Raw genomic sequence first — 18,164 nt, forward strand, 5'->3', positions numbered from 1 at the left:
TGTTCTAGTCAACATGAAGGAGGTTTAGGTTTTGATGGTCCTTTGCAGGTCTTGACATTATGTCCAACAATACCACATTTTTGGCAGATAATTCTGAAAGTCCTTCTCCCCTTGGTCTGATCACGACTATCTTCAATAGGGTCTACCTTCCTCTTCTTCTTTGTTGGGCGCACAATAGGCCTCTTGATCTTTGGTGGTTCTGGACTGAGATATTTAGTTTTCTCCCATAAGGCATCGACAGCTGGCCTTGAACCCTTTCTTACATGCATCTACACATACGTAAAGCTTGCTGAATAATGGTGGTGACTAAGGTATTGGTATGCACTCCATCTTAGCAATAGTTCCAGGATTGCTTCTAAGTAACTCATGTAAATAATCCCTTAACTTGTCATACTGGGCCTTCTCGTTGCCAACATATCTCTCCTTTACTAGCTTTAAAGCTCTGTAGATCATCTTGTTACTACATATCACATTGGCTTTACTCTCTCTCTCTTAGCCTTACATTTTGCCTTATATCTAGCCTTTGCCTTTCCCATACTGTCCTCACCACTTGCACATTGAATCCTTCTTTTGTCATTTTTTTACAAAGAATATTATCCTGTCTTTACATATTGTGTAGTCTTTAAGGACTTTTTTAAATTGATACAATGTTGCAAAGTCCATGTCTTTACATATTGTGTAGTCTTTAAGGACTTCACCAAATGCTGCACCATCATTATATGGAGGTCCATCAAATTCATCCGACCCATCTTCAGTAGAATATAGAGTCTCAAACCCACCTGACTCATACCCCAGTCTCTTCTCCAAAATTTGATGCAGCAAGCCCATTATTGGTATTAGAAGTATGACGCCGACTATTATTCTCTTCTGCAGGCCTAAAGTTGAAGTTACCCATGTAACACCCTACCACACAGAGCTTTATGCTTATGTTGTAAATCAGAGGTGGTTAGGTATTACGACCTTTAATAGAAAAACATGTACATAGATATATTTGAAATGACGTTTATCTAGGAGTCTTGAAGAAAAGTTGAACAAAACAAAACTTGAAAGTTGCCTTACACTCGAATGGTTAAGCGTAGAAGAGACAGATAACAGCGTACAAAAAGGATAATATACATACAAATATAGAGTTCCAAAAAAAAAAATACATATAGCAAGCTCCCGACTCGACCTGCGAAACAAAAGCCGGTCAGAGTGTATATATATATATATACAACCCAAAATTATACCAAAAGACAAAATGTTAATCCTGATTCTTCGAGTCAACCTCTAAGAGGGACAGAATATAAGTTATACAGAGTGGAGAATATATACATATATTTATCTAGATACATAACATAAAGTTCCCAAAATTCATATCTTCACTCCTAGAGAGTCTCCAACATGCTCAGTGAGGTGCCTCACGTCCTACATCTAAACAATAACAGAATATGTATAGAATGAGAACCAGGAGTTCTCAGTATGGTAAATGTGCTCATATAGATAATACATAAGGTCCCGGAAAGCCAGGGGCATTCTAAAACTCCAACAACCTATATCAAATCCTATAGCTCTCACTAAACCAAAAATATGGTGACTATATCTAAGGATTCTAATCTAACTCTTCATTTTTTATTATCTGCAAACCTCCAAATCACCAAGTAGAACAACCCTTAGCGTCTCTTCCACCCGCATGAGGGATCTCTCATAAACAAACACAAGCAAGACAAACAGAAAAAACACAAATATGGAAAGTAGATACAAGAAATAGATCAGGTAGCAGTTAATTACAGTTAAGCAAATAGGCGAGTCAAAACAAATGCATACTCAATCAAAACATACAAGTGCATATGATGCATGTCTACCCTATGGCCATCTGTCGATTATACAGCTAATCCCGACATGTTCGGTAGCAAACCATGGACAGTCCCTGCGTGCATGCATCCCCAAGAGTCCGTGCATATATAATGATTTATTTATCATCTCATTGGGAAAATCCAAAAAGTTAAAGTGTCCGGTCATATCTTGTGACAGAGGGTCAACAGAGTATCGAATCTCAACATGGAGCAAATGAGGGCAAGCCACTGCATCTACCCAGAAAAACTCGTGTCTCAAATAATATAATCATATGCTGTGTGGATCTTTCAGTCACAATTCATCAATATCATCATTACCCTCATTCATATCTCATCCAACATTATCCATGCATCGTTAATTCAATTATTCACTTCACAATTCTTCTTCAATATCAAACTAACTCCCTCAATATGTTTGCTCTTCTTCTGAAACCTAACACTAGCTATCGGACCTTAAACAGGGGTAAAAAAGATTTAGAAAGCTAAAGGAATGGTTAAAAACTCAAAAATACCACTTTGGCAAATGCGTACGCATGCCACCCGCGTACGCGAGACCATGTCCGTACACGAGCTTATGAGGCAAGGAGCAATCCTCGCGTCGCATGGCACTGCTGCATACGCGAGATTGTGGATTTTACAGTGCCGCATACGCGAGACTATGTACGCGTACGCAAGCAAGCATGTCAGTTTTGCCAAAAAGCTGTTAAGATCAGAAAATCAGTTTTTCACACCAAACTTTAAACGCGCATAACTTTTTTGTTAAAAATCATTTTCAGTCCGTTCTTCGAACATTATAAACTTCAAGGACCCAATTTTTATTCAAAATAAGTTTCATAAGATTTGGGGTCCGGAAGTCAAGTTATGGCCCGCCAAAGTCAATTAAAAATAGGTTTTTACCAAAAATTACAAATCCTCTAGTTTTCCAAAATTCTCAATATAAACCAAACCACTCACACCTAAATCCAATCCTAAGCATTCACATACATCACCAAATACTAGTCCCCTACTTATCAATCACCCAAACACCTAAGTTATTAAATTTTCATTATATCAACTCATCAACATACCCATCATACATCACATATATACACATTTAATCTATGAAAACCAACAATTCAAAACATTAAAGCCTAACTTATGTCAACTAGCCTAAGTTTCACGCAACATTATATATTAACTACAAGAAATCGAAACTATACCTGGCCTATTTCTCCTCAACCTCAAAATACCTCAAAACCCTCCTCTTCACAAGCTTTCAAGCCAACTCAACAAGTTTCCAACCACCAGAGTTCCAATTCAAGCACTCCACTTCACCAATTGACTTGAATTCACATGGATTCAATCTAATTTCATACACAACTACCAATTTTAATACCTAAACTTCAAAAAATTGAAAAATTCAAAGGGGATAAGAATTTCTCACCTTTATCCATTGAGCACTTAGATGAAACCCAACTATATCACTAGAGTACCACTAAACCATCAAAAATACAAAATTTCTCAATACCCATGAACCAAAATCACGAAAATGAAAGGAGTGGAGAACTGGGTGAGAAATTCGAATTTCTTACCCTTTGGATGGGTTTGAAGAAAATTCCGAGATGAACGTGTGGCCACAAACGGTTCGTCAATCGGAGCTACGAATTGAAAGATATGGGCAAAATGAAATTTGGAGGGATAAGGGTTAGGTTCCTTGGTTCACATCTTCTCTTCAGCATGGAATAAAGTAAGAATTAGGAAGAAAGCTTAATGTTAAGTTTATATGTGCGGCTAGATGAGTGGGCTTGGGCCTACTTAGACTCGGTTCACTTAGTTTAACCCATCGACCTAATTTTAGGCCAAAATATTTAAGATTAGCGTTTTAATTCGTATTCCTAAATATTTTTTACTTTTTCAAATTATAAAATTTAATTTCTTAATCCCTTAGCTTATATTTAATGTATTAATTAATTATTTATTAATTAACCAAAGTTTACAACCCAGTCCATCAGAAATGCTTTATCCCTTCACGACTGAACCCTTCTTCTTGGATCCACCCTTATTGTTAGAAGAACCAAGCTTTGCACCATCCTTTATAGGAGCACCCTTCTTAGAAGACTCTTCTAGGACTCGAGCACCCTTCTTAGAAGAACATGATCTCATTCTAGCACATTTTTTACCACTTTTCTTTGGGGATTGACTTTTTTTCTTTCCTGAATGCTTCACTTTCTCCTCAACCAATCCCTCACTCTCTTCTTCACTATCATCCTCATCAAATCCTAGTGTGGAAGCCTATACAATTCATCTTCAGCACTTTCATAGCTATCATCATAAAAAATTGGAACATCAGAAAGCTCCATATCTGCAGCATTACCATTATCATCTTCTTCACTACTTAGGTTCACCTCATCTAGAATAGGATGATCAAAGTGTAAATATAGCTCATCAGTATCTTTGTTCTCCCTCTTGTTATCACACATTTCTCTTATTATCTTGTCTTCATGAATGGGGTGAAGCCCACATTCAAGGTTACTAGCTTTTGGATCATACCAGTACATCTGTTTGTAAGCATGATAACCAAGCTCCTCAAACAACTTCTTCAGGTCAAAATAATTCACCAAATCAACATCCAAAGGGCCACTTCTTGACACTACCATTTATGTAATGAAGTACTCTCCTGTTGTCCTTAACAAAGCTACCACCGCGTTGAAATACATGGACCACAAGCTCAGTCATTTGTGTATGTATATGACAAATTAACAACACAGCAAACTTCTAAGTATGCATTATCTAACTTTTCTACAACAAATCATTATCCCTATTTTAAATACTTTCATACCAACCACTTCTCCTATATTTATGCATGCATACCAGAGCCACTCATACAAAATATACACATTATTAAGTAATCCCCATTCCAGATATTCACTCAAACAAAATATTCAATAAACACAATAATGCTATCCATAAAGACAGCGTAACAACAATCGATCAACAAATGCAAAATTCTTACCTCAGTTAAGGACGACAAAGACACGATCACGAACAGCACAAACTCGCAACTGCTGACTTGCTATGTCGATCACTCTCGAAATAACGATAATGCAGGTTAGGCTAGTGAAGATGGTGAAGTTCTTGATGAGGATGACAATAGTGACATGAAGAGAGTGGTTTTCCTCGTAAAACCTAACAGAGAAAATAGTCACTTGTAATTTCATTTTTGGAGTACATCTGAGGAGTCTCCCATACGAAAGGTCAATTTCCAAAACGCAACGTAAGGCACATCCATGAAATGGCGTCGTTTTTGCACAAAGGAGGCCCGGGACCAATTTGTCTCTTTTGTCGACGTGGCACTAATCGTGTGACGTGATAAGTTAACGCAACACGTAGGACATTTTCGGCTAAACTTGACAGAGCAAACTGAGCTAGGGACCTAATTGACTGACGGAGTTAAATGTTAAAGACTAACCAAGTAATTAATTTTTGTTAGGGACTAAAGTGTCTGGTCCGAAATTCCTTGGAGACCAAAATGGACAAATACTCAAATAAAATAAGCAAGCAAAAGAACGCCATATAATTTATAAATTCAATGCCCCAGCTTCAGCTAAACGTTTTTACATCAAATAGATTACCATTTATGTCAACCACATATAGTAGATAACATATGGTTTATAATTTCATTCATGTTTTAACATAAGAGTGAGATCTATCAATCACTATTCAAACTGGCAATGAGTGCGTGTGCGTTTAACTGAAATGGCCGCTCAAGACTTGGGTTTGTAGAGTTTACATGAACCTAGGTTAACATGGTATCGTCCTCTTCTCTTCTTATGTATGGAGGAGGCAACAAGCTGTCCATGTTAGCAAAAAGATATCCACGGCCGCATGACGATTCAGCAAGAGGTGAGTCTAAGACTGAATCTGGAATTACTGCCAGGGTTTCGTCCAAAAGTGCTTTGATTGTCTACAAAGTTCAAGGAACTCAAAGCATTCAAAGCAAGCAATGCAATAAATGAATCATAAAAGAACAATTACAGCAAATTATGATGTAAAACATAAGCCAAAATTTTGAATTAACTTGCCACAAGATGTCAACACAACAATTTCATAAACCATTTAATAAGTTTTTTATAAACACGATAAGCACATTCTTCTGTTGTTAGTTCCACAGATAACCTGTCTCCTTACAATATTTAAGAGTATGATAGACTTGCTTTGTGCAACACCACAATATCATACCTGTATATAATCGATGAAATTAAGAAGACTTGGGCAAGACTTGCTTTGTTATCAAAGTTTTTTTTTAACAGTGGATGTTGATAACCTAATCTAAAGTCATATTACTTTAGTGACGCAGCTCTAGGTACCAAAAATCTAGGGTTTTAAAAGTAATATACCGAGCAAGTTTGGATGGCAGCATCTGCTTTGCGTTTCCAAAGTCCATTCCCAGGCTCAGAATGAAAGAAACCAAGCAAAGGCTGCAGAAAAAGTAACAGATGATCATATGATAATAGTAAAATATGTATTGGAAGCAGAAAATCCGAAAATCAATCACATTAAATAGATATATAACTTGCTTCCTGCAAGTGGAAGGGGGAAATAGGATCAGTCCAGGCATTGAACCATGTATACCAAATTATAGTTACATTACAGGTACATATAAGAGAATTGAAATCCATGCCTTCATCACATATCAGCTTGCTATTAAAATTACGTTTCTGTCAAGAAATGTTCATTGAATGACGGGCATTATACAAGAACAAATTTTGAAAATCATCTACTGAGGATTATTTGCACTATTCCCACCTTCGTTATATCCCGCACAGTAGGCCCAAGACCATATTTCATCAATACCGAGTCCCCATACACTTGATATTTCTCAAGGACCTTGATGAAATGAGGGAGAAAGAAAATCAAAACAAAGCATGATATACTCTACGTCATTCCAAAATATAGATCAAGAATTCAAGCCTCTGAATACATTCAAAGCCAAAAGACTCTAACCGAACCTGTCGACGTGTAAGACTACTTCTTGATGCACCATAGACTGCAGTATCAACGTGTCCCAAAAGGTGCCAAGGACTGCAGAGATTACCAATGATGGTTATTCAAGCTATTGAGTATCAATTCATATAAACATTATGAAGTCCAACCAATAGTGAAATCTTATTAGAGAAATAAAGTCACTTATAGTCTTCAACCAAAAAACTTAACACTTAGGGGAATTAGTACAAAGGTAATTAACATGACAAAATAGTGGCAAACAACTGACTCGACAGGAGTTGGATCCCTGTCACTACTATTTATTACATACAATTAAGTCTCAGCATTACATCTCAAGTATGTCCTTCATCCAACTCTAAAGCCGGAAGAGCATTTGGTTGAAAACACGTTAGCACAAGAAACCTTTCAAGTAGCTAGACTTTAGGGCTTATACTTCTAGGAAGTTAATTCCAAAAATATGCATAGCTGGAAAAATCTTATCTAACCCACAATGAAGATGTATATAACATCCAAGTTTTCACGAAATAATATTATTTTAGATACTTGGTCTGCACATAAGCCATAGCAAGACGGAATATATGGAATGTAAGTTCGGTCTGAGAAGGAAAAAACCTAATATAGAGGTGAAAATTGGAAAAAACATCCTACGAAAAGTTAAAAGTTTTAAGTATTTTGGGTGTATCATACAGGATAATGGAGAGATTGAACATGATGTAAATCATAGAATCCAAGCAGGTTGGTCAAAATGGCGAAGTGCATTTGGTTTTATATGCGACAAAAAAGTGCCTTTAAAACTTAAAGGTAAATTCTATCGCACTGCTATAAGACCAGCTATGCTTTATGGTACGGAGTATTGGGCGGCCAAAGGGGAGCACGAACATAAGTTGAATGTGGCAAAGATGAAGATGTTAAGATGGATGAGTGGTCATACGCGATTGAATAAAATAAAGAACGAAGATATAAGAGAATTAGAGTAGCACCCATTGTAGAAAAGATGGTAGAATCGCATCTCAAGTGGTTTGGACATGTGAGAAGAAGACCGACAGAACACCCAGTCAGGAGGGTGAATGAGATGGAAGATGGACAAGGGGTGAAAGGCAGAGGAAGACCTAAGAAAACCAACCATGAGGTGGTCAAACGAGATCTACATGTAAACAGTCTCTCTGTAGACATGATACATGACAGAACTCAATGGCGTCGTCTGATTCATGTAGCCGACCCCACCTAGTGGGACAAGACTTTGTTGTTGTTGTTGTTTGCATTCATGTGCACACAGCATGCATAAAAATAATTTCTGATCGTTACGCAATAATGGTGACAGAAAGAAGCATGCACCAGGTAATAGACCACAGCTGCACGAGCGCACCTAGCACTCCTAGTTCTAATAGACCATAGCAGAAATATCAGGTTTCTTTCATAACATAAAATTTATGTAAAACAATTTTATGCATTTTGTTCTAAATTCGAATGTTAACTTATGTCCAAAACTAAAACAGCTTACTCTAACACAAAGTGCTCAAGTGGAAGAACAATGCAGTTGGACTAATAAGATGATAACTTACTTCAAGGTTTTATCCAACTTTAGAATTACAATGGCATTCATCATTTTTAACCTAAAATGTCACAATCACTTTTACAGGAAATTGGATGGAAGGGCTGATTCCCCTTCTCGTTTATTGAAAAGCAGAGACAGATATAACAGAGCTAGATACTTTTTGTTTTAGATTTCACACAGTCAAAGTGTGAAAAAGGAGGTTGGGGCAGAGAGATTTGGTATTTGAGACTTACTTGTTGTATGCTGCTCGTCCAACCATAACACCATGGGCCCCAGCCATTCGAGCTGAATTGATCTACAATCAAAGTTGCCAAGTAAAGGAACAGAAAGAAGCAGAATGACAATATCTACCTTTTTCCTCTAATAAAAGCAATATGTATCCATTAAAAGAACAATTTCAAAGCTACAAAACGATGCAGAGACTCACTACACTCACCAGCATATCATGCCATCTATAAAAATAACAGGAAGACGGGGAATAGCATGAAAAACGTAAATCAACCTCATGAAGAAGTAAATAATATGAACATGGTGTCCACAAATTTTAGCTCTCGCAATTTCATCTTTATTATTGTATTCCAAATCTCCACTATTATAATGTTTTATTATTAATATTAACCATTTAAATGTTAAAACATAAAGATATATTTAATCTATCCAGAGATACTCATTTTTCATTGATTGAGCAATATCACATAGATTGTAGCACTTGCAAACCAAGGAAACACGTGTAACACAAGTTTGAGATTTGTTTAAGCAAGAAGAGAAACCATAAATGGAGCACAAGAGAAAGAGGAGTTCACCAATAAATAAAGGTTTGCAAATTGCAACCATAAGAGGTAACAAGAGAGGGGGAAGGGGGAAGAGACAGAAGCAGCATCTGCCAAAGTGAACAAAGAAGTTGCAGAGAGCAGAAAAAAAAAGGTGCATATTGATTAACAGTGGAAGATTCAGAACATAACTTGGATTTCACATGTGAATTGTGAAGGAACTTCAATGGAGATTCTACTTGCCATGGATGTTGACTATCAAACTGAGGTTAGTAAGAATTGCAAATACAGAACAGGTTCACAAATGAATTTATGAGATGAATCGCCAAAAAAAAAAAAGAATCATATACCCATTTTCTGAAGTCATCAGAATGTCAATAAGACTGCTATTTTGGCTATGATCTACAATGAGTAAATAGAACCATGAAGAGACAGTCATCATTATCTACCACATGAAATTCACAACACCATTTCTTTCAAATGGAGATTATTAGATCTCCACCATGCTATAAAAAAAAGGCATTGCCATGCACTTTTTAGTTTTTATCATCATTACGAGGAAAGACTATAGAACCTGATTTAGGTTATTCAAGGATAGAACCTGAAAGCTTGAAGAGTATTTTAAACGGCTTCTTGTCTATAGTGATGGTTTGTGATAGGGCCCAAAGATAATGTAGCAGACCCAATCTAGTGCTTAAACAATTAAACCAAGGCTGTTAATTGTCCATATTACTGTTTGAAAGAAGAGAGAATTCAGATAGAAACAAATAACCCTTAGGTTCAAAAACTTTGCTTTAGACACAGCTTTAATAAGAACTTCTTAGATTGTTAGCTGTTCCTTATTGGGAATGTGTGAAACTAGCAGCTTGCCTCCATAACTCTTTCTATCATAAAGAAGAGATTCATGTCATGTGTTTTGTCCTATATTGTGTAAAGCTGGATTATGTGCTAACATAATACCACTGATACCATATTATAGTTTGCGAGAAGAAAGATTTCAGAGAGAAACAAAGAAGTTCAGAAATGTGTAATTTGTATAAGTTTAACGCTAATCAGTGTGTATATATATAAAGAAGCATAGCTTGCTACATAAGCTAGTCCAAAGAGCAGAATAGTCTACTTAAGTTATGATAGCTGCAACAAACTTACAGCTGTCCTATCCTAGCTGGCTCTAATCTTAGAACTAACTCTAACTCACTCTATTAGTTCATCATCTACTAATGTATTTGCCAAACAATAAATTTGGAAAATTACTCCACTCAACCAGTCCCATCAAAAGTTGGAAAATATAAAAAAAAAAAAAGCAATGCCAAGACAAACCGTATCCCCTGTTGGCAAAGCAATGCACTAGATAAAAGTCCAAATCTCTATAAATCTAATCCAGACCAAAAGGAAGACAAAAAGGTGAGGCATGCTAAACTAATATAACCAACTTGAAATAAAAACACACCAATGCTTGTAGATACCAAACAAAAACAAAACAAAATTACTGTTAAAATATTACGGCATATAGCATAGTACTTCTGTTTATCCCACACATAAATAGAATGAATGTGCACTTCAAATATGGACATACTTGATATGGTCATAAAAGAAGAGAATATTAAATATATTCTTTATCACAAACTTACTATCATAGGATACCAAGTCTCAATCACATGAAATATGGGCCAAAACTCACCTCATCAATACTAGCAATGCCACCATTAATTGTAAATGTTAAATCAGGAAAGTCCCGTAAGAGACCATAAAAGTATTCATATCTGCATTGGAAAAATATGATACATTATCTCTCTAATTAAATAATATACTAGACTACAAAACTCAAATTCCTGATACATACTTCAATGGAGGAATACTCCGATTTTCAGCAGGGGTGATGCCATTAAGTAGTGCTTTCCTTGAGTGAATTATGAAGTGCTTAGCAGGTGATAAAGAAGAAACCTTGTAAATGAAATCACCTGATAAGAAACAAAAGTGGCAACACAAAATGTCAATACACAGACTGAATAACAAAGGCAAGTATATAACTTTGTATTCTGATAATAAAAAAACGAAGGGTTTTGTATAAACAAAAAAAAAAGGAAGAATATATATATATATATTAGAGGACAAGAGATCCACTTCAATTTACAAAAATAATAGCAAAAAGTAAAATAACTATCCCTCCAATAAATCAAGCAAACTCTGTACAAAAGGGTTATAATCTTCACAGCACAAAGATGCCAAACGTCTATACTTATTATACAAGATTTGGTAATGGAAAATTCTGTTACTAAATATATGAAAATTATGCTCCAACTGAAGTAAACAATAATGCCATGTAATGACATGTCACAATGATTTCACTTCTACCCTTTTCCCAAAGCCAAGAAAAATAGATCAGGACAAAGTAAGTCCAAAGTTTTGGGACAAACCACACTAGCTAAAGACATCTAAAGAAAGTATATAATATAGATTTACCATGGAATGTGTGGAACAGATTTATAACTCACCAAATTTAAAACAAACCAGAAGAGACAGCCATAAAAGACCTCGGAACACTATGCTTAATACAATTAAAACTGAACACAAAACTAGGTATAAAAACTGACACATAAATCACATCCATATTAATGTAGGATAGAATTCCAATAAGATTTTATTGCATCCAGAAATTATCAATCTCATTACAACAACCAAAGTCAAGGAAAACAGTCATTGAATTCCTACATCTCAAGAAAGAAAGACAAAAATAATTCAAAGAAATCATTAATTAAGGATTTCTCCTTGACAAAATAGATTAGGAAGTCAATATTATATTAACCAACAAGTGCTAGTGCAACTGTAAGCAAGCTTCAATGCGAAGGACAATTGTGTAAAAATATTTCTCCTTGTCATTTATTTGTGTAATAAGAATTATGACGTAAAAAGAGGTTTATGCAGGACTGACATCAGCTTCTAAATTTTGCAACCCTGCTTCATTTTCAGTTTCCTATTATTTGTATAGGTTGGTGGCATCACAATTTGGTGACAGCTGACAAGTTGAGGAGTAGAATATGATTCTTTTGGGAATAATTGCAACTGTGATTATAGGATTCAACAACAGCTTTGGTATTTATTGATGCAAAGAGAAATAATCAATGTGCTCCCCTCATGATATATATTATAAGATGTTTCTATGGCAGTCAATTTAATAAGACTCTGTTCTTGACCTCTATATGGTGCTTTGATAATAAATACTTAAAAGGAGTTGCCAGTTCACACTTTATAGAATAGGCATGTTGATGCTCTTTTCAACTTTTCCCCTTAATCTGGTTTGCTTCTGCTATGGAGCATTCTTATTTGCCTTTTGCCCATACTTTCCCCCTTTCCTTTTATTTTTCTATAAAAGAGGGGGAAAATCTTTTCAAAACTTATATAAGACATAGAAATAAATGATAACTTAAGTCCTTATTTTCATTGCTATTCGCAGATGGGGAAAACACTGATGCTCGTAAGTTCCTTTACTACATAAAAATGTTTCCTGCTAAATACTTAATAATCATACATTCTCTAGATATGTTATTTGTTTTTCCATTAACAGTTAGCTACTAACTGCAACCCGATTGTTACGGAAACAAACATGATATCTTCATTCTAAGATCGTAGCAGAAGGTCACTATTTGCTTTCAATTAATAAATAGTCATTTCAATTTTATAGTAGTAAATCCAAGGGTTTTGCAAGGATAAGAATCCCCAATGTACCTACTTATCAAAATAAGGGTGAAAAAGATAGAATTTCCCATGTACCTAATCAATTGGACAAAAGCAACACATGTTTTAGCACAGCATAATTTAAAATGCTTATAAAATGCAGCAGATTGAAAACAGTGCAGCCATACTAACATAAATCTAATAACTAGGAAAGTAGGCTCAAATGGAGGATCAAAATGCATTAATGCAAATAACCACAACAAAATGGCTTTTGCCATGCCTTGACACTGAACAGGAGCAACCTTCCCTTCACTATGATGAATTCTGTTTCAAAAATTCATTACTTTACATTCTTTCGATATGAATAGAGAAAAATGAACAAAGAAGGACCTTACACAACTCATTGTAAGAATCATGATTGTCCACGCCGATTCGACACTTGACAGTAACCGGTACGTTTGTATTGGCAGCCATTACTGAAATAGCCTCAGCAACAAACTTTCCTTGTATGCATTAAATTTCTATATTAATGCAGATAAGACAAAGAAGTTTATATGTAACCTTAATCAAGGATGATTTTCTAACCTTTGGGTCAAGCATAAGACGTACACCAAAGCATCCACGCCCAGCTACTCTTGGACTAGGGCATCCACAACTGATATTCATTGAAAGTAATAAATTCATTTTGTTAGAGATAAAGACAACAATAAAGCTCTGAGATTTAAGGTGATAAGAACAGACTTGAAGTTGATCTCATCATAGCAATAAGCACTAGCAAGTTCGGTTGCTTTTGCTAAATTATCCAAATTACTTCCTCCAATTTGCAGCACAATTGGATGTTGATCTGGAGAATATGCCAAGAACCTGTCCTGACAACATATAAAAAGAATCAATGGTTTTTCAGCACCAATTTATTCAACACCCTTTCGTTAGTTTGTGTTCATATACACACATATATGCCCACAGCATAGATATAATCAAAGCCTTCAACTAGAAAAAACAATCCATATTGGGTAAGCAATATATTTTCTCTCATTGCAGCAACAACATAATGGCCTATCACAGATCATATACATGTTTAAAACATTTATATTTTATCTCATTGCAGTATCTTATCCACTCTTCTAACTAGAGCCTCTTGAAGCCTTCTCCAACATGTTTAAACCACTTAACATGAGATTCTAATGCATTCATTAATAATTACAACATTAAGCTTAAGTTCCTATTGGCTTTTTACCGTCTAACATTTAGTCTCATACAACTTTGCCAGTCTAATAGTTGTGCGGTAACATTTACCCATAAGCTTTAGTGGCACCTTTTTATCGCGACAAAACCCCAAACACTCTTCCACAGTGACCACCTAACTTGAATCCTATGGTATCTCTCTATTACTCAGCAATTTAAACAAGAATACTTAAATCTCGAGAGCTTAGTGCGGTGTTACCTCCAATTTTCACCTCATGCCACCATAAGAACTTAAATAATCAGTTAATTTTTAAAATAAGGAAGAGAGTGAACCCAGACACACTAGTAAGATTGTTACCTTGTGACATAGAAACAATTGAAGGTCATGGGTCCAAACACTAAGAAGTAAGAACAGTCAAGGACACTCTTTCTAATTGCAAGTGCAGGATTGCTAACTTCATATATTTCTACTTCCCCCAAATCCCACCAAAGGGCAGCTTCAAGCACTCTTATGCCAATTTAGGGCAACATAGAATGGGCCCATGTGTCAATTATGCTTCAAATCTGAATAGGTCTTGTATGATGAGGCATGTTCAAGATAAAGAAATTTGTCTGCGTAGGTAATATCCTAAGATTTCAAGAGACCTTTCCCCTTAGAAATTATGACAACTTGTTATTCATGCTAGGAGGGACCCAGGACTTATCATTATAAACTTACCAGATTTCCCTTTTGATAAACAATTGTTTCAGCTGCAAGCATCTCTGTGTAAAGCCAAGAATGTTTTGATATGAGACGTGCAAGAGTCCTATAGTGATGGTCTGTCCAGTCCATCATTGGAGCAACACTGAAATCCAAGCAAAAAAACCAAATTGACATCATTTATCAAGCAAAGGAGAAATAGAAAGAAAGCTTAGATAAACAGCAAACCCACCTAAACCAAGGAGGAAGATAGCGATTTGCAACCATCACAGCTAAGCTACGTGATTCCTCCTTCTTAGTGGAAGAAGAGAACAGCCCCAACCTTCACAAATTCCTCGGTGCTGCACCTACTCACAATCTGCAAAAATTTTCAAATTATATTAGACCTAGTTGAACTTCATACTTCTTTCAATAAATTATGGCGTATTTCCCATATATCCATTCATCATAAACCAACCATCCAAAAAATCTTCAGGACAACAGATTTAGGTGGAGGAAATGCCTCAATTCAGAGTTCGAGCATGCCCCATGTTACTTAACAATCTATCAACAATAGAATCCTCAGAGTTAAACCTAAATGCAATAAGAAGGCCCACTAAATGTACCAAGCCATTGGTACCCATTCCATTCAAAACACCCGAAACTCACGGTGCAGAACCGAAAATAAGTGGGTGGAGTTAAACGGTAAACAAAAACATAGCCAAATCTTTGCAGAATTATGTAGAAACAACAGTAATCACTCACAAACGAAAACTTTTTTACAAGAAATAATACAAACTAATAACATATATTCTTTGTTGCTTCGTTTGGGTTGCTTTAGGTTACTCCATTGAAAATGTTTTAGGTTACGCCATTGCAGCGCATGGCATATGAAAGAAAGAAAGAAGGTTCTAGTATCTGTGGCATGATAATGGAGCATGTGAAATAGCACAGGAAGCTTTCAAAAATAATACATGTGAAATAGCAAAATCTTCAAATTACTAATAGGTTCACCATTAAATACACTAATGGAAACATAATGCGCAAATAACATCCGATATCCGTGACTGCGACATCCAAAGAACATGCAGAAACTTGCCACTGTGACATCAAGGTAAATACTTAACAATGGCACCCACTTGTAACTGTTTATATAATGATATTCATATCCAAGCTAAAGCAATGTAACACACGATATGAAACCTCGACTAATCTATCATCAACTGCTGATCAAATCCAACAACCTAAAAGTATTCACCATTGGCGGGCTTTACACACTAACGAGTAATCAGATATCAACCAGCCCTACCTATAGCGAAGCATGGAAATTTGTCTTTTTTTTTTTTTTTTTTTGGCAATTTCGAATTCTAATCACTTATCAATCCCTCACGCCCAATGCATCACTAACATCCAACACATTCAGGAAAAACATAGCAATGGTGTATAAAATGCAAGAACATAGCACCAGGAACGACACAATTTATAAAACAATAAAAGATAAAAAAGATGAAAAAAAAAGGGAAACAAACCTGAGTGAGTTAACCGCGGCGTCGTTTCCACTTGTGGCAGGGGTCGGCCTTTTGTCGAGCTGTTGCCGTCAGTGGGTGCAGAGGCTTCTTTGCTTCATACGAGAAAGCTCTCCTTTTTCTTGCCCTGTTCGTTTTTTATTTGTGAAATAGAATGTTTGCTGATTGGATGAAATTTAGGAAAGATGAAAAAAAAAGGGAAACAAACCTGAGTGAGTTAACCGCGGCGTCGTTTCCACTTGTGGCAGGGGTCGGCCTTTTGTCGAGCTGTTGCCGTCAGTGGGTGCAGAGGCTTCTTTGCTTCATACGAGAAAGCTCTCCTTTTTCTTGCCCTGTTCGTTTTTTATTTGTGAAATAGAATGTTTGCTGATTGGATGAAATTTAGGATATGTGGTCGGGGGAATTATAAATAATTTTTAGGAATTTTAAGATGGGAATATATATGTCCATGTTTGTTTCAAAGTTTGAAAAATTATTTTCAAGTAAGTTTAATTTCAGGAATCAAAATACCATCATTTTAATTTTCAATATATGATTCCCATGGAAATGGAATCTTTGTAACAAAGTAATACTTGAACCACACACAGTTAAGGACATCTAAATTGGGTTTTCAATAGGGCTTTCTTTGTGGGGGATTGTTTCTGCGTTTGAGCAGACTGGAGAAGTGAAGATAGAGGGGCCTGTCCAAAAAAAAAAAAAAAAGATAGAGGGGGTCTTTTTCCATGCACTATCCAATCAATGGTGGTAATAAAGGTAAAGTCAACTATAATCAATTACCTGGGCTTTTAGGCGCCGTTTTAATTACCAAAAAAAAAAAAAACTATAATCAATTACCACTTTTTTTATTTTTTTAAAGGGATGTCAATTTAAATTATTATGAAAAATATTTAAATTTTAATAAAAAAATCAAAATTTAAAAATAAATATTTAAAATCAAATAATAACAAATATTTAAAATTATTTTAAAAATTCAGTTTAAAAATTCTAAAATTATTTTAAAATTTTTTAATAAAAACGAAATATTTAAAATTATTTTAAAAATTCAAAAAATAACAAAACAAAAAATAAAAAAAATTGAAAAAAAATCTGAACATTAACCAAGAAACATCTAAAAATATTTAAAAAACATCCAAAATCCAAAAAGAAGAAACATCCAAAACATAAAAAAAATCTGAAATTTAACATCCAAAACTAATAAAAAAAATTATCGAAAATCAAGAAGAAGAGCAACGCAACCTCCTTCTTCCTTACTAGTCATTCTGTCGCAACCCTCGGCAAGGCAATAGAAGCGGACGTGTGGCGGTCTCCTTGGTGGCGTGATGCGATGCGGTCGCGAGGGGAGGGTGCGGTGGTAGTATTTTCACGAACGGAAGGTCTTTGTCCTCAGTGAGATGCTGGTGCGTGCAGTCGGCGGTGCACTCGAGAGGAGGGTACAACGGTGGTCTGTGATGCTACAATCACAACAAGGGGCTACATTCCTACCACAGCTGCAAAGGGAGGGCATGGCGTGAATGTGGCTGCGGATGCAAAGGAAGCTTATGGTGGTGCTCCGCAGCGCTATATTGGCTAATGGAGAGATGCATGTTTGCAGCGGTGGTCGAGGGCACTGGTTTCAGGAATAGATGACGCTACGTATGACGGCGATCAGCAACGCTGAGTTTGAGAAGGAAGGGGACTACGTGTGGCTGTGATCGGTGGCGCTGGGTGGGGCGCGGACGTGGCTAAAGAGATGAATAAGAGTTTGTGTGGTTATTTTTTTTTATTGTTTACTGTGAATGTGTGTGAGCATGAAATTAGATTGACTCTTTGGGTATTTTTTTATTTTTATTTTTATTTTTGTTGGGACATCTTTTAAAATAAGGTTTTTTTTTTAATTTTTAAAAATTTATTCAAGTTGACCGTACATGTAATTGATCCCCTAGACTTTTTCATGTCCATTATATACATTTGGGTTCT

At 35.8% G+C, this 18,164-nt stretch overlaps 1 protein-coding gene across 2 annotated transcripts; it reads right to left on the reverse strand.

The window, feature by feature from the left end:
* Nucleotides 1–5,365: 5,365 nt before the first annotated feature.
* On the reverse strand, nucleotides 5,366–16,584 carry LOC112727580 (uncharacterized). Of its 2 annotated transcripts, XM_025777380.3 has the most exons (14): nucleotides 16,417–16,557; nucleotides 16,212–16,335; nucleotides 14,936–15,061; nucleotides 14,722–14,848; nucleotides 13,560–13,687; nucleotides 13,404–13,473; nucleotides 13,214–13,316; nucleotides 10,987–11,104; nucleotides 10,825–10,906; nucleotides 8,607–8,668; nucleotides 6,824–6,896; nucleotides 6,621–6,701; nucleotides 6,212–6,292; nucleotides 5,366–5,778 (listed from the first exon to the last, which is right to left on the reverse strand). In XM_025777380.3, the coding sequence occupies exons 3-14, from the start codon at nucleotides 14,968–14,970 to the stop codon at nucleotides 5,611–5,613; spliced, it is 1,128 nt and encodes a 375-aa protein (XP_025633165.1). In that variant the 5' UTR covers nucleotides 14,971–15,061; nucleotides 16,212–16,335; nucleotides 16,417–16,557; the 3' UTR covers nucleotides 5,366–5,610. The 2 variants fall into 2 exon arrangements, with proteins under 2 accessions (XP_025633165.1, XP_025633166.1); XM_025777381.3 differs by lacking the exon at nucleotides 16,212–16,335 and having other exon boundaries at nucleotides 16,417–16,584.
* Between the last annotated feature and the right edge of the window lie 1,580 nt (nucleotides 16,585–18,164).

This window comes from Arachis hypogaea, chromosome 12, assembly GCF_003086295.3.
Source record: "Arachis hypogaea cultivar Tifrunner chromosome 12, arahy.Tifrunner.gnm2.J5K5, whole genome shotgun sequence".
Taxonomy (NCBI): Eukaryota; Viridiplantae; Streptophyta; class Magnoliopsida; order Fabales; family Fabaceae; genus Arachis; species Arachis hypogaea.

Excerpts from the sequence above, each read along its gene's own strand:
- LOC112727580 (XM_025777381.3), bottom strand. The coding sequence starts at position 14,970 with ATGGTTGCAAATCGCTATCTTCCTCCTTGGTTTAG. Across the intron at positions 10,907-10,986 it reads CGGAGTATTCCTCCATTGAA|ATATGAATACTTTTATGGTC; the intron begins GTATGTATCAGG and ends TTTCCAATGCAG. Across the intron at positions 6,293-6,620 it reads CTGTGCGGGATATAACGAAG|CCTTTGCTTGGTTTCTTTCA; the intron begins GTGGGAATAGTG and ends CTTTTTCTGCAG.